General features: G+C 35.3%; 1 protein-coding gene across 1 annotated transcript; it reads right to left on the reverse strand.

Annotated features, from left to right (window-relative positions):
* Positions 1-201: 201 nt before the first annotated feature.
* LOC120629328 (eukaryotic translation initiation factor 3 subunit B) lies at positions 202-8,561 on the reverse strand. Its single transcript, XM_039898241.1, has 10 exons — positions 8,380-8,561; positions 7,853-8,168; positions 6,993-7,179; positions 5,973-6,199; positions 4,537-4,713; positions 3,282-3,861; positions 2,670-2,788; positions 2,052-2,205; positions 665-773; positions 202-453 (listed from the first exon to the last, which is right to left on the reverse strand). The coding sequence occupies exons 1-10, from the start codon at positions 8,504-8,506 to the stop codon at positions 359-361; spliced, it is 2,091 nt and encodes a 696-aa protein (XP_039754175.1). The 5' UTR covers positions 8,507-8,561; the 3' UTR covers positions 202-358.
* Positions 8,562-15,980: the final 7,419 nt, after the last annotated feature.

The following is a 15,980-nucleotide window of genomic DNA, read 5'->3' on the forward strand; positions in this document are numbered from 1 at the left end:
AGAAAATACTATAATTACAGGTAGTAAAAGGCCATTGTCCATTTGAAACACATAAATTTAATATGATTTCTATAAACATTACCTATTGAATAATAATTCATAAACCGAAATCTTACACTGCACATATTGGAATAATTCTCTTTATATATATATATATATTTTGTGACTATAATATAACGAGGAATTATTAATACAAGAAAGAACTTTTTATATGCTGTCTATTTATTAAGTAAATGGTGATTATTTTTTACGTGAGATATTTTAAAAACTGACTTTAACAAGTACGAACCGGTTCAAACCGGTTATCGAGGAGGTCGGAGTTAAAGGTCCGACCTCTGAACGTAGCGAAGAATGGCGACTACTCGATGACGGTTTTTTCCTCTTTGATAAAGAATTCTACTACTTCCTCCACCGAACCCGACGGTTCCGTATCGATAGCGTCCGTATCTACATCTGTAAGAAAAAAAATGGAAGGTTAAATTATTTTTTTTCAGGATTAAATAAAAAATACCTGAAAACTCGCGGCCTATAGTTTACATTTCAACTAACAACTGGAGTTTCGCGTCTTCTTTTAATTGGATAGTTTGTGAAATATTTAATATTTTACATAGATATTCTACTTGTTGGTTTCACAGTGTAATGTCTGGAATTTAAAAAAACTTACAATTTCTCAGCTCCAGCCGTCGAGGCTTTTGCTCGGCCCATTCCTGTGCCTTCATTTCACGGTACTCCACGTGTTTCTTCATCTGCTCAGTTCTCTTAGCTACTAGTTCCTGTTATAGAAATATTCAAAATAAGTTATAATTAAAAATTAAAACCCCTGTACCGACGGATTTTTTGTCTGGTGGGAGGCTTTGGCCGTGGCTAGTTACCACCCTACCGACAAAGACGCGCCGTTAAGCAATTTAGTGTTCCGGTGCGATGTCGCTTAGAAAACGATTAGGAGTGACTGTACACCATAACAGGTTAGCCCGCTACTATCTTACACTGCATCGTCACAGTTTGCAATCAAGGGTTAACTTGTAGTGGAATAAAAAAAAAATAAAAAAACAATGTCAGAAAGAATCAAGAATATCAAAAAGAACTCAAATTTTTTTTTTAATCAATAAATTATCTGCTTTTTTCATGAAAAATGAGACTATTTGTTATTGAAGTACAGAAACTTAACATGTGAAACAAGTCAAGACACGTACGTCTGAAACCCAGTTTGTACAAAATGTCAAGTCTCCTTTTTTATTAATATGGGAGACGTTATAACCTATTGGAATTTTAAAGATGAACTCGGATTTATGGTATGGTGGATAATATAGTTATTGAGATAGAAAAGATATTTGGTTAAAATAGTTTCTCTCCTGCCATGCCTCTTCTAAGTTATATTTCCGAACTATATAATTTTTTTAAACATTTGGAATGATTTCAATCAATCATTTATTCCAAATGTTGATGTTTTATTGTAAAACGCAAACTATCAAACTTTATCAAACGCACTAAGGAAATTTTGTTATACCTATAGTAGTTAAGATTTCATTAAAATTCAAACTTTTCGACCAGTCTCTTAATTTATTTTAGCTGGATAAATCGGGAAAGTCTTTCTCAAGTTATGGCATGACCAAGGGAAAACAGCATTCATTTGTATACAACAAAACCGAATTACGTAATAATGTTTAAAGATGTATATTTCATAAGGAATTATGCTGTAAAATTATTAAATCCAACGAAGCATATTCATTTTTCCATACAAACAAATTCAAAACATTCTAAGTGTTTACTTATGACAACCCTATTGAAGATAAAAGACAGACACGAGCATAGTACGTACGCTACGCGACGCGTATCTAATAAAGTGACAGGCGTCACATAATTTTAATAACGCATGTGATGTTAGGGCTGATTTCTTTCAGTAAAAACTGTGGCATGGTTTGCTCAAAAACTATTAGGTTTCGCTTTCGCAGAAATACAGTACATAATGTTCATCTAAAACCTGTGAAGTATTATTTCAGTTTTCATTTACACGTTTTATTGATAGTGATATGATATTGTAAGCCCATTACCTTGCTGGCTTTGTTGCTTCGCATGCGATCCTTGGACTCGAACTGAGAGTAGTATTTCTTGAGGTTCTTCTTGATTTCCTTCTGTTGTTTGTCAGACAACAGTGTGGGTGGCCGAGGTCTCCACAAGAACTGAGCGAAGCCCTCTTTCATTACTCTGTGGATTTATTTAACGTTAGAATTCGTAGTATTATAAATACGAAAGTTCATCAGTTTAGAATTAATATAATATAAACAAATTATTACTAGCCTCGATGATATTTGGCACAAAGGCAAGTTATATCGGTTGGTATAATGTAACAAAGACATCTCCTTCCAATAACTTCTTTCTACCTATCAGAAGATGTTTTATCGAAATCAGTCCAATGCAACAAGGTTAAAATCTGACATGATATGGATTTACAGTGGCGTGCATAGAGGGTATGTAGATGATATAAAATGAAGAAAATATCCAACACGAGTTATAAAAAACTTAAGTAGAGGCTTTGTAAGAGTTATAAAAAGCCTACCATGAAGTATTTATAACGCATACGGGAGATTTTCTTTATTTTATATCATCTGCATACCCTGTGCATACCCTCTATGCACGCCACTGTGGATATAGTAAACAAAATCACTCACCTCCTTAGGATCTTGCCTTGGAATGACCAGAGGTAGTAACCGCAGTCCATCTTGCACTTGAGAGATGACACGCCCGTCACTACATACCGACCAGTTGGGTCCCACTCAATGCCAGACATCTAATAACAAAAAAAAACTTAAAAAAGTCAGCATTTTATTTAATTTAAAAAAAAAATGACTGATCGACCCTTGACTTCAATCTAACCATGTGGTAAGTTGTGATGCGGGCTAAGATGGTAAAAGGGTAAACGGTTAGGGTTTATGGCAGTTATATTAAGCCCGTCATCATAATCCGGAGCAGTGTGGCGGGTGTATGCTTTGACACACTATTCTCTTACACTTTATTCTTTTATCTATGTTATGTAACTCGTTTTTTAGGGAAATATCTTAGAACTTAGTGTGTCACATCTATTGGCTGCATTTATACACACAGGTGGTTTAGAGTGACTAGCTTTATTTTAGCTGTTTTGTTAGTTAAATAAAAAAAGGTCATCTCTGCTATAAGAGATGTAGCCTGTACCCATCAGTTGTATGATAATGAGCTGCGTATAATATATGCCCAGTAGCAAGACACTACTAAATACTTTAGTCTTACGATGTAAGTTAACTAACCTGGTAATGATCAGACACGTTCATGATAGTGAAATCATTGGTGTCCAAGAACTCCAAAGCTCCACCAGTTAAGCCTAGATTAGCTAGCACTATAAACTGTCCCATCGGCGACCAAAACAGATGATTGAACGGCGTTCTCTCAAACTTCTTCAACAAAGTCGGAGCCTGTCCAGTATTCACTTGGTAGAAACTGATACAAACATTCGCTGTATCACCGTGTATTATGGCAAATTTGGAGCCAATAGGTTCCCATGCGAACGCTTGGATCGGTTCTTTGATTTCTACAGAGTCAACTGGAATCTCTTTCTCACGCATGTGGAATATTTCAAAGTTGTAATACATTCCTGAGTATTTAATATCATTTTTGTCTTTCTTCACTTTGGAGTAGCGGTCTACTTTGACGCAAAGGTAGTCACCGCTTTTTTGCCAATGTATCTTACAGTCTGCTACTGAGAAAAGATTTTTAGAACGTATTTCAGTGCGGTTGGGCAGTTCCAGTAGTGTTACTCTGGCTGGCACGTCTTTGTCTTCAGCTACCCAATATGCAAGAATGTTGTCCGATGGTGACCAGCAGAAATCTCTGAGGATCAAATAATAATACAATATGTAATTTTTTTTTAATTTATCAATAAACTTATATTTTTTCCGATCGCTCTGGCATCTTAAAAGTAAGAGGCCCTAGCTGTGATTTTAATTTTGTATTTAACTGTCGCTAGTTTGATTAATGGGAGGCTTAAACAATGGTAATTGTAAATTATATCCTGTCTTGCGACTTAAATCTTTTCCACTACGATTCAACTTTGAAAATGAGTATGAAATTCAACACTACAGCAATCCTTTCTAGTTAGCACTACACAGTATTTTCATCTTCTGCATCCTCACTTAACTTGCTAACTTTAAACCAAAAACTTATTTGATTTATTTTCAATGACATGCAATCAATGCATCGTTTTGAGAAAAGTCCCTTGGGGGTACAATTTTACTGGGTAAGTCGTAAGTAACAAAGCCCTGGGGGCTGTTAAAATGAAGAATTAAATAATGCAATCCTTCATTTCTTTACATAAAAGGGCCCTACCAAAGAGTTTAACAGATAAGAGGTATCCTTAAAATTATAAACCATTTATAGAATGACTGCAAACTACATTATTCAATGTAGTTTGCAGTCATTCTTGGGTCTAAACTACACTCACTGTTAAGATAGCAAGGAGGCCTTTGACCAGAATGAATTTAAAATGAAAGTCTAGATTTAACGTACCTAATACCAGGTATTTTAATAGACTTCTTGTCCAACAATCCAAAGCTTGGTGTTTCATAAACAGAGAGCACATCTTGACCAAGTCTGGCAAAGAACCTATCATCTTTGCTCCAGCGGAAAATCGGCCAGGTTACATACTCATCCGGCGGTGGGAAACTACGCTTTTCTAGGCCAGTCCTGTTGACAAAATAGTAACAATGTTAAATTGGACACAAAAGCAGTGCAAGGCGGTATTTTTTTTTATATTAAGACAATACACACATCGCCATCTAGACCCAAAGTAGCTTGTGTTATGGGTAAGTTAAGATGACTGAATTTTTTAATGAATATACATAAATACTTATAAAATAAAAAATGAATATTATTGAATATATTATAAAATACAAATAAACACCCAGACACTGAATAACATTTATGTTCATCAAACAATAATTTTTCTAGTAGTGGAATTCTAAGCCACAGCCTTGAACTCAGAAAGCAGGATCGCTACCCACTGCGCCAATCGACATCTAGTGTGGAACATTTTAGTTAAATATAAAATGCTGGACATAGGTAAGTTGTAGGGAGTTCGAAACACCAGGGTTTTGTGTTGCAAGGGTCAAGCGGCCAACTACAACTTCCTCAACAACTACGTCTCCTCCCACAACGGGGGCGGGGGGAGGGGGGGTCTTTCTTGATGCCCTGCCCAGCCTTTCCCTCCTGCTTGGAAAGGCCTTACTCCAGCAGACTATTGATGAAGTAAATATGGACAAATCCAGCTTCACAGAACCAATCGAAAATAATGAATTGAAGATGCTTTATCTAGTTGGTATAATGTATATTTTAGTATGTTCACAGCCAAAAGCATATCTTGTATGGAATATTTATTGCTGTATTAATTACAATAACTTTACATTAAATCTTAATATATATAAATCTCTTGTATATTATAAAAACTAGTTTGTAACCATTAACTAGTCTGATTGCTATAAGAATCCTGTGTGATTTAAAGTATCCTTTGCATTTTTATCCAGGTCTGTGCCTAACAATGTGTAATTGTTCAATTTTAAAATCTTTGATGTTGAAAAAGCGCTTCTTAATAGAATCTGACTTCTCATAAATTACATAGAATCTGACAGTCACTTCAATCAAACAGACTTGATATTTCCCTGTGTCCCTTTAAAAGATAATGTATATAAAAGACAGTTCAGGCCAACCAAATGACTTATGAATTTTTTGTGAAAATTCCTTACATCCTATTCAATCTAAACGCAAAAGTGTGTTAGTTTTTCCTTGAATTACAAAGCAACAGCAATGGGTTGATAGGACTTATTACATAGAAGTTTTAGAGTAACTTAGAAGCAGTTCCAGAGCTAAACCGAGCAATGCTGTTATAAACTCCACACTTATAGCAGGTAAAGTCGCAGGCAAATTTAGTTACAGATATGACCACTTACCTAATATCCCAAATAATAAGTTTCTTATCATCCCCTCTATCGCCAGTTGGTGAGAAGGTCACAATGTAGTTCTCGCATGGTGAAAATGATATGAATCTGGCCTCGGGGTGGAAGAACTTTTGGAACTGACTGAACTTGGGGCCAGCCCACAAAGCTACACCACGCCAGTGGAACGTTGCTACATATGTGCCTAGGGGAGACCATACAGCATAAGTCTCAGTCCAGTTCTGTAAAATAAAACACACATTAAAAATTTGATGAAAAAAAACGTGCAATATTATGCAAAGTAACCAAAAAGTTGTAGCTAGAAACAGCAGAGCTATTAAGTAACAAGTTGCCACTACAAACAGCACCATTATTTAGCAGCTTGATTGGATACAGCAACTACATGCTCTGCATGCAGACTTCAAAACTATGAAGAAGACAGATCAGATGCAACCATCTTTTCACTACACATATTAGCTAACATTATCCACATTTTATTGGTATAGTAAGCCTATTTATTAACAGCACTAAATATTTGTATATATATCTTTACATAAACTGCCTTATTGGTCTTGTAGTTAATATTTAACTATAAATCAAGAGATCCTGTACTAAATTTCAGTTTTTCCATCAGGATATGATGAGTAGCACAGCCTAGAGTAAAGGAAAAGTGGCCTCTGAGAGCATGTTCAGCCATAAGCCATAGCAATCACCAATATTTTATTCTGCATCTAGCATTGTTGCCTGCAATTTGAGGATTGTGGCTCCCATGAGAAAACACTCTCTTGACTATTTCTCGCCATTTCTATCTCTTGATGGCCTTGTGAATAGCACTTTAAATGTATGGCAGTTTTTATCTGGTCTGACCAAAATCTAAGGCTACCACTGTGGGGTCTCTTTCCTTGGATCTTACAAGCAATCTTAGTAAATAAGTCATAGAACTACATAGATCTAAGCCTAAGCTATGCCCCTAGATGGTGGTGGTGATAGAGGTATGTGAGCATAGCATCAAGTACTAATACTTTAAATACATACCGGCCTCTCCTGTAACACAATGGGCTCGGGCAGGGCATTCTGCCACACTTGCAGCGCTGTTCCAGTTCCTATACCAACAAGGAACTGGTCATATGCATCAGGATCCATCAGATACCATTGCAGGTCTGACTGCACCTTGAAAGGCTGAGGTGACGGTGGCTCCCATTCTTTGGGGATGTCAGAATATCTGAAATGTTTTATCGTTTATAAAAGTGGAATTTTGCTATTTAACTAACCAACTTCAATTATTGTTAACACATGGGCTTTCAAAAGTGCTTATATTATTCCTTGAAATAAATGTATATTGAATTTTAACTGTGAATGTCACACATATAGAACACTATGTGAGTCTTTGCTAAAAAAATATGTGGCACAATTTTTTAAAGGAAAGGCCTAAAATTATATATACATTTTAGATATCTCTTTTATCAGCAAGACTAGAATAGGCAAAACTGTTAATCATCTGCATGTAAAGTCAGTATAGTTGACACAACCCCTCCTCTTGCCACAGTTGTTGTACAGGGTGACTAAGGTATAACTGAGAATGGGCAGCAGTGTCTTCTATACTGCTACTACCATTTAATGCAATCCCTGTCGTTGAGTGAGGCTTTTAGTGTAGCATTGGAGTTTTATATTTTTATTGATGAGTTGATGAATATTAAACCGGATAAACTTCTTTCCACTATTGCAGTGTTTTGGCAGGTGGACTGTTAAATTTAAAACATAGGATAATATTTTGGTATCTTATGCAGATTTCACATGTGCAAAATGATAATATTTAAGATTCATTTGATACATACAGGTTCTAAGGAGCTGGTGAGAAACTTCATAGTAATTCATTTAAAAAAACACATACTTACTTCTTAAAATCAGTAAAAAGATTCACTAAAAATGTGTGCTGCTTGTCTAATTTACAATTATTAGTGGCGGCAACAGCCTCCGCGGCATTTTGTGGGTTGTTATACTCCAAGAATATGTATCCTGTTGTTAGACCATTTTCAGTCGTGGGGTAATACTCGTTGACAATCTTCCCGAACTTGCTGAAGATCTTATTTATGACGCTTTGAAGTTTTTCGAGCCGCTCAGGTCCGACCTGCGGACACCCGTCCACCACGACGACGTTCTCATACCCATCAGACTCCTTAGGCTTGGATTCCAAAACGTCCGCTAGGAGCTCTGGAAATGCAACGTCAAAGTGAGGTTAGGAACTTTACGCAAGCATTTTTAACTTAAACCAATACATATCACATTAAAGCTATACCAAATAGTTTTTTTCACGTATCACTAGTAAATATCTTGGTAAAATCACAGAAAACCTGAAGAAAATGCTTAATAATTCACAAGTGACGCATATGGCCGGGTCAACCTCGACGCATATAAAACCCACCCTCGTCTGTGATATCGTCCACGAATCCTTCTGGATCATCAAAATTTGGCTTCTCGTCAAGACTCTGCTCCTCATTATCACTTTGGGGTGCGGCATTCACTTTCTCATCGCCTTTTTTCTTAGCCATTTTGACGTTATATCGTGTGTTACAGGAAGACACGCCATTAGTGAACTAAATCCATAGACTAGAGCAGCAACGTCAAGCTAGAGCAATAGACAAATTTTCAACTTTTCAAGCAACTTTCACTTTTACATTCGGATAGTTTGGCGAGTAAAAGGAGAAACTTAAGGTGAAAAAAAATATATATATATATTTACATCAATTTTCAATAATTTTAACTCAATATTTCTCATTATTACTTAAGTAATTGCCATAAAATTTAGATTTTTTAAAATATTATGTTTAAAAAACTAGGCGCCAGAGCTATGAAGCCAAGTATGATAATAAAAAAGTATTTGCCCGAATAGCGGCAATTTTAAGTTCAAATTTTTTGCTTTCTTCAAAATATCGAACTTTATATAAACTTGACCGAGTGAGGTTGTTTGTACTTGGTGACATTGAATTACTTTTATCTATCCTTCCTTATGTTACCTAAGTACAACAACATTATAATATCGCATAAACTACAACATACATGTAAGTTGTAGTTTATGCGATATTATAATTTTGCATGCAAATTCAAGTTCGTTTTGTCAGGCTCAAACACAGGGTATTCCTAAGCTATGCCCGGAAACGTCATAAGCAGGTCATATTTAACAAATCACATTATGATGATCTAGTTTATCTCTTATGAGGATCTGATTTCCACCTACCTAAAAGCAACCGGTTCTTGTTTGCAACTTTTATTGTTATTATTTTCCATAATTTATTAAAAAACCCTTTTTGAATTTTTACGCATTCACGTTAAATAAATTAAAAAGAATCTTTTAAAAATTAAATAAAAACACCACCCTTCCGCTTGCGCGGCTTCGAGTGCCGCGCAAAAGGCGGCCAGGGCTCCAGATTGAGGAACCTCCTCACAATACGCGCCGTTTCTCCACTTGGCGGTAATCTAGTGAGCCAAGGTCAAGGTCAATTTTGAGACTTTTTCTTTTTTAGATATTTATTCCTCATAATAGACTTTCTTGTGCTTTTTGTCCTTTTGATATTTGTCGAGTCTATTCTTGAACTGAATCAATGATATTGCAGTCATTACATCCTCAGGCACGGCAAGGCCTTCCACAGACTAAAAGGGCGAGTTATACCTACACCTGTGGTGAATAATGATTGCTGGCAAAGAGCTTGCAAGAATTACATCATGCCTGGAATCTAGGTTCGGAACCGTAGCATCTTAGGTAGGCCTCGTAGGTTATTCTTATATTTGGAATGTAATAAAAATAATAATCCTTTATTGCCATACACTATTGTTAATACAAGATTTTTTACTATATGTTTATCAATTTATTATTAATGCATTTAATAAAAAATTAAATAAATTGTAAAAAAGAACAAATAAAACTTACACAAACAGTAAATATTTAACAGTATAAAGTAAACAAGTAAAATTGTAGAAAAAATAAATCAAAAATAAACAAAACAACAAATATATATAACTGATTGAATGACTTACTATTTATCTATTTATTTCGAACAAAACTCATTTGGCATAGATAAATCTAACTGCTTCAACTTGTAAGCTAAGGTAGAATTACTTTAGTTTGTGTTTTAATACTATTTCGCTAAGAATATTCACATAATTGAATAGGTAGCTAAAAGTACGTACGTCAATCCACAATCAATGTGGGCTACTCGTCTCGCGTATGAGGGTTTGCGGGTCACTGAACATGAAAATTGAGGCCAGGCGCGGGCCACATACAACCATGGCTTATTGCCTTATAACTGGTAATATGCGAACATTTGTGATTCTGATGAAATATGAAATTTTGTAGCGTTCTTAGTATTAGGTAAGAACTTAAAACAGATTCAATAATTGTAAGAATGGTATCTACAGTGCAGTTTCAGTTTTGACAACCTGCCTAGCGCAGCGTTGAACGCTTGGACGGCCCGGGTTCGATTCCTGGCAAGGGATATTTGTAAATTTACAATATCGAAGTTTACTCTGTTGTGGTCTGCCTTAGCTTTCTGGTACAATGCCGCGTAGAAACCGATTAGGGGTATAGGTTTAATACGACTGCCCTACCCTCTAACAGGCTTACTTACCTATCACCGGTGTCATTGCAAAGAACAGGCTCGTTTTTTTTTTTTATTCATTCTTACTCTACTTGTAAAAAAGCACATCAAAAGAACGGCACTAAAGCAAGTTCACTATATACCCAGTTAATCTTTGGGAGTGTATACAGGATAGGAGTTTCATTGACCAGTTAGTAAGCAGGTTAATTTAAGTGAATTGACTGGGTTGACTGACCGCTCGTGTTCGAAGTTGCGTGTGTACATGAGCCAGAGGCTGGTTAAAGAGTGGATTGATAGATTTACTATAAAGCGGATTATGCTCCATTAACTCCGTTCAACAGACCGTTTCCAAGCCGCACGGAGCACAAGCACGGAGACAGTAGGCGGCCCAGAAACAGAATAAAAATGCCTGTTCAACTTTATTTTGAAAAATGTTGAATATAGCAGACCGCCATTTTACCATTAATCTTTTATATCCATTAATTAATTAATTGCGCTGTTCAATGCATGCCACGTGACGGTGTGAATGCAACGCGGCAACAGCATAGTGTGACGAAATGCCAAAGATAGCTAGCTGTACGCTCGGGCTACTTAGAAATTTCCAAAGAAACGAACTTATAAACACACTGATCGACTTGAAGCAATCCACAGAAGTCCGGGAGAGGATAGTGGCACGATCTTATTGCAGAACGAGAAAAACGTGCACCAATCTGTTTGGGATACGTTATACCCTGCCACACATTTTACGTAGCTCAGAAGGCGAACGCGTCGTGATTTCCGACACGAAAGACGTAACAATTGTGTCTTTCTTTTTTCTTTCTTTCACCACTATTTGAAATCTTAAATCACGTAAACGTTGCCAATCTTAAATGAATGTCCCGAGGCCCTACTCCCATTTTGCCTTATTTAGAATACTTTGAATTCCCTAAAACAAATGACTGCATTAACTATGTGTGGCTTAACAGCAGCACTACACATTAGTGGATAGCGTTGGGTACGCAACGTTGACCTAAGTCAGTGAATTTATTCAGTATTGTTAAATCTTAAGTGAGGGGTTTGCTGTTATTTATTTATTTATTTATTTATTGGGTCTTTTACATAAATAAGAATAATATAAACATTACACAGAGTATGCAAAACCATTTAAAGGTAAATACTACATGCTAATTTCGCTTATGAACTAACAATTTTCAATCAACAAATCAATAAAAACGAATAAAAAGAACACCAACAAAAGCCGAAACAGGTACAAACGAAAAAAAACTAAATTATTATTATAAAAGAAGTTATGATTAAAATTAAAATTAGAACTATGTTTAACTACTCTACATACTAAAGAGACTAATTATAAAAAATAAACAATGATTAAGATACTATTAAACTCGGGATGACAGATTGGCTAATTTACTGATGATAATTTTACGAAAAGTGATATGCGAGTTAAAGTTAATGTCAATTGACTGACTGAATTTATTGCATAATTTACATAACCGAGGGATAGTCAAGTTTGCGCCGAAGACTGTTCTGGTGCGTGGCGGCTCGATCGGCGTAATAGCAGCACGCGGATATCTATACGGTACTCTAAAGTTTATAATCGTTATCCGCTGAGAAGTTCTGTTCTCTAACTTCAATCACGTTCATCAGATCCAAACGAAATTTGGACAAAACTAAACTGATTAACTTATCTAGTACAAAAATAATTATTTAAATCGGTTAACATTTGACGGAGCGTGGGTTAAAAATCGTCAAACACTTTCATGCAGCGCATCACGCTGATACTGCTGAATGAATTCAAATGAAACTTTGCACGATTTTAGTTCATACTACGAGGTATGAATACTTTTTATTCCGATAGTCAGCTTAATTCCTTTTGGAGAACAAAAGGAATTAAGCTGACGCGGCAAAGTTTAATTTGAATTCATTCAGCAGTATCAGCGTGATGCGCTGCCATGATACACATAGACAGACAGGCATGAATGAAAAAAATCACAGTTTTGGGTTCAGTATCAGTTACAAAATTGTCTCAATTTTTTTTAAATATCTGAATTTGATCTGTTTACAGCTTTATTATACGTATACATATAGATACATACAACGATATTATAAACTACTATACTAAAACATACTTTATGTATTACAAAAACAGATATTGTATAGTTATAATATAATAATTTGCTATTGCTGTTCGCGGAGTATAGCAAATTAAGCTTAATTTTCATAATTACAAAAACAGATCAACAAATACTATCAATATCATTAGCATATCAATACGAACTCAGGAAAAACCCCATATGGGATTAATGTCCACTAACAATCTTTGTATTTAAATAGTTGGAACTTTCTAAACAATCAAAGTGTACCAACTCCACGACCTCGTTGGCTTTCTTCGAGATTATAGAAAGTGGAACATAAGCTCATTGTTTAACAAAACTTTTCTAAGTTTACTTACTTAACTGGTACGGTATATGTACAGTACATTACATAACGTATTAATTAAGTACGTACTAAGATAAAGTTGTTTTCATTTCGTTGTGATAAGGCGTCTACAGAAGCAGTTGTTGGGTTACCTTTAATGCTTTCCAAATTCCACGTGTCGTTTTCTCTAACAATAGGAAAAAGGTATTGTTTGAATTATTGAAAATCAACTATCAAACTTTTTTTAGAGAAACTAAAATGTTGACTATAACTACATGGTTTCGGTTTTTTGTGACGGTCGCATCGTAAAAATTTACTCAACATTTTTCCCTAACGCGCCAAAAGAAGTATAACTTCACAAACTAATAGACAAACCATTTCTAAATAAGTAGCATAATATAATTTTCATTTAGTAAAAAGGTTATATGTACCTAGGTAGGTACATATAATCTTTTTACTACTAACCTAACCTACACTGAAATCATATTAATTTTATTTTATTTATTTCAAGTATTTATAGAACAGATTAAAAATTGGACTAATATTTAGAGTAGTTTCTGAGAATTCTAGCGTGTCACAAAATGATTGTCTATCTATTTTCTCACAATAATTTCCTTTATCCAATGTCGTAGAAGAGACAATCGCTCAGAAAATAGACCGAACTGTTTGCGTCATTTTCTTGTGATGTTGTATCTAATAGGTAAGACAGCCGCTACTTTAGACTTCTATACTTTTTATTGCACACCACAAAAAGCACCTACATAAAAAAATAAAAGTATAACGAAAGAACGTATACAATTTTCGAAATTGATTATAATAATAAATATATTAAACGACAATACAACACCCATCGCCATCTAGCCCCAAAGAAAGACACTGAAAAACAATCATGTTCATCACACAAACATTTTCCCGTTGATCATCGAACGAATTTAAATAGACAAAAGTTTTTTTTTTAATCCAACTAATATCTTCGCGCGTTCTAAGAAATAAATTTTCATTCCCTTTTTAAACCGGCCGGGTATTAGGGCGGTATTTTTATGAATTTTTAAACATGATTGTTACTGTCTTTTTTTTGTCATTCTATTTCTTTATATTCTAAATATAAGGTTTCATACAAGGAATCTAAAAATAACAGACTTCATACAAACTTTCATCCATTCTTTTTTGTTTTAAAGTGTTATGAGCCTTCCTCAAGGAATCAAAGTCAGATATTTATTTATTCAAATATGCACATAGATGGCTCTTGTGATGCGTACATTATGTGTAAAATATGTACATAGAAGTGTGATGATGACGATAACTAAATTCGTAAACTTAAAAATAAGCTGGGAGGCTTTCAAACGTGCCCGTCCAAGAAGAAGTCCACAACAAACTTAGCCGGTTCTCAGTGGCGTGCACAGGGTTTGCGACCAGGGTATGCATAAAGCAGGTAAATGGCATAAAATGGAAAAATTTCCCCTTCAATACTAGTTATATAAAATAATTTGGGTATGCAGTGCTTTTGTGCATGTATGAAGTGAACGCCACTGCCGATTCTGCTATCTAAGGCTAGAACAAAGACTATTAATTAAACATCGATATGCTAGAAAGGCTGGTAGGTTCTGAGATAAGCACATTCAAATAGAAACACAAAAGCTCTATTATTAGTAAAGGTGATGTACAGTAGTTTTTAGTCACCGTGGTCGTAAACGAGTGCGTTTGTTTAAACCTCAGTTTATAGATTACCTCACACATTACCTCGTCCCTGGGAACATGATGTCATCCCGCAGGTAATTACAAAAGTGGACGATAAAACATAGCACGACAGTTATTTTATTAATAACGCGATTACATAACGTTACTAAAAGGAAAATCACGGGATTTTTTTTCTTGAATTGCGAGCTAAGACTCGTACCCAGTGGCGTGCGTTTAGTGCATACCCTATGCACTAAATGGGAAGATGATACCTAGCCTACCCTTTAGTTTTTTAACTCTTATTGGAGATTTTTTTTAATTTTATTTACCTGCCTGCTTTGTGCATGCCCCTGCTTGTACCTATTATTAATTGACATCAACTTGGTTGGATGGTTTCCAAATATCGAAATTCAAAATTTATTTTAAGTAGCCCTAATATAAGCACTTTTGAAACGTCAAGTACAGCTGTGTTTAGTGACTCTACCACCTATTCCAAAAGCAGATTTTACCGGTAAAAAGCCGGCAAGAAACTCAGCAGTTGCTCTTTCCCAATATCAACAATTTACATTTTACATTTTAAAATTCACTTTTCTATTTTGTGAGAGATGAATGCGGAGCCGGATGCTTCCAAGCAATCTTGTCATTAAGAAATCCATCAATTGTATAGTAACCTCGCTGTAATAAATGTGTTTTAACATATTCTTTAAACGTATGCATTGGTAGGTCCAAAATTACCTTAGGAATCATATTATATCGATTCTTAAGACCGCACCATAGACTGTTCTCCGATTAACATCGGTTCCTTAAATTTTGGTTGTTGATATTTATTATTTCGAAGGTTGAATCCGACCTGGAAATCGAATCCGTGTGATCCTTAGCGGAGCTCAACGTTACTGACAATTACGTACCACCAAGGGCATTCCGGCAAGGCGGCAACGTATATCGGTTCAATAAAACTGCCATACTTTACTTTAGGCTAGCCCGCTACCATCTTAGACTGCGTCACCTCTTACAACCACATAAACTGCAATGAGGCCATTATACTGTACTATGATTTCCTTTATATATTACAACCATTGATTTAATATTACTATCTTACAAAAGTGAGCCAGTTAATTCAGACACACGGTCTACTTTTCCCTAGTTAAAAAGCACCCTATATCGAGTGTAAGCGGTGCGGTGCGCCGTCGGGTATAATTTCAATCAATTCTGATTGTTTCATGCAGCAGTTCAAATATTTAATGTATCTAGATGATATAGTTTCAAGGGGCTGACGCTGTTCGACGATAAAAAAATCTATCTATTTACTACGAATGTTTTCAAACAACTTTTCGTTTTA

This window comes from Pararge aegeria, chromosome 14 (assembly GCF_905163445.1).
Source record: "Pararge aegeria chromosome 14, ilParAegt1.1, whole genome shotgun sequence".
NCBI classification, from domain to species: domain Eukaryota; kingdom Metazoa; phylum Arthropoda; class Insecta; order Lepidoptera; family Nymphalidae; genus Pararge; species Pararge aegeria.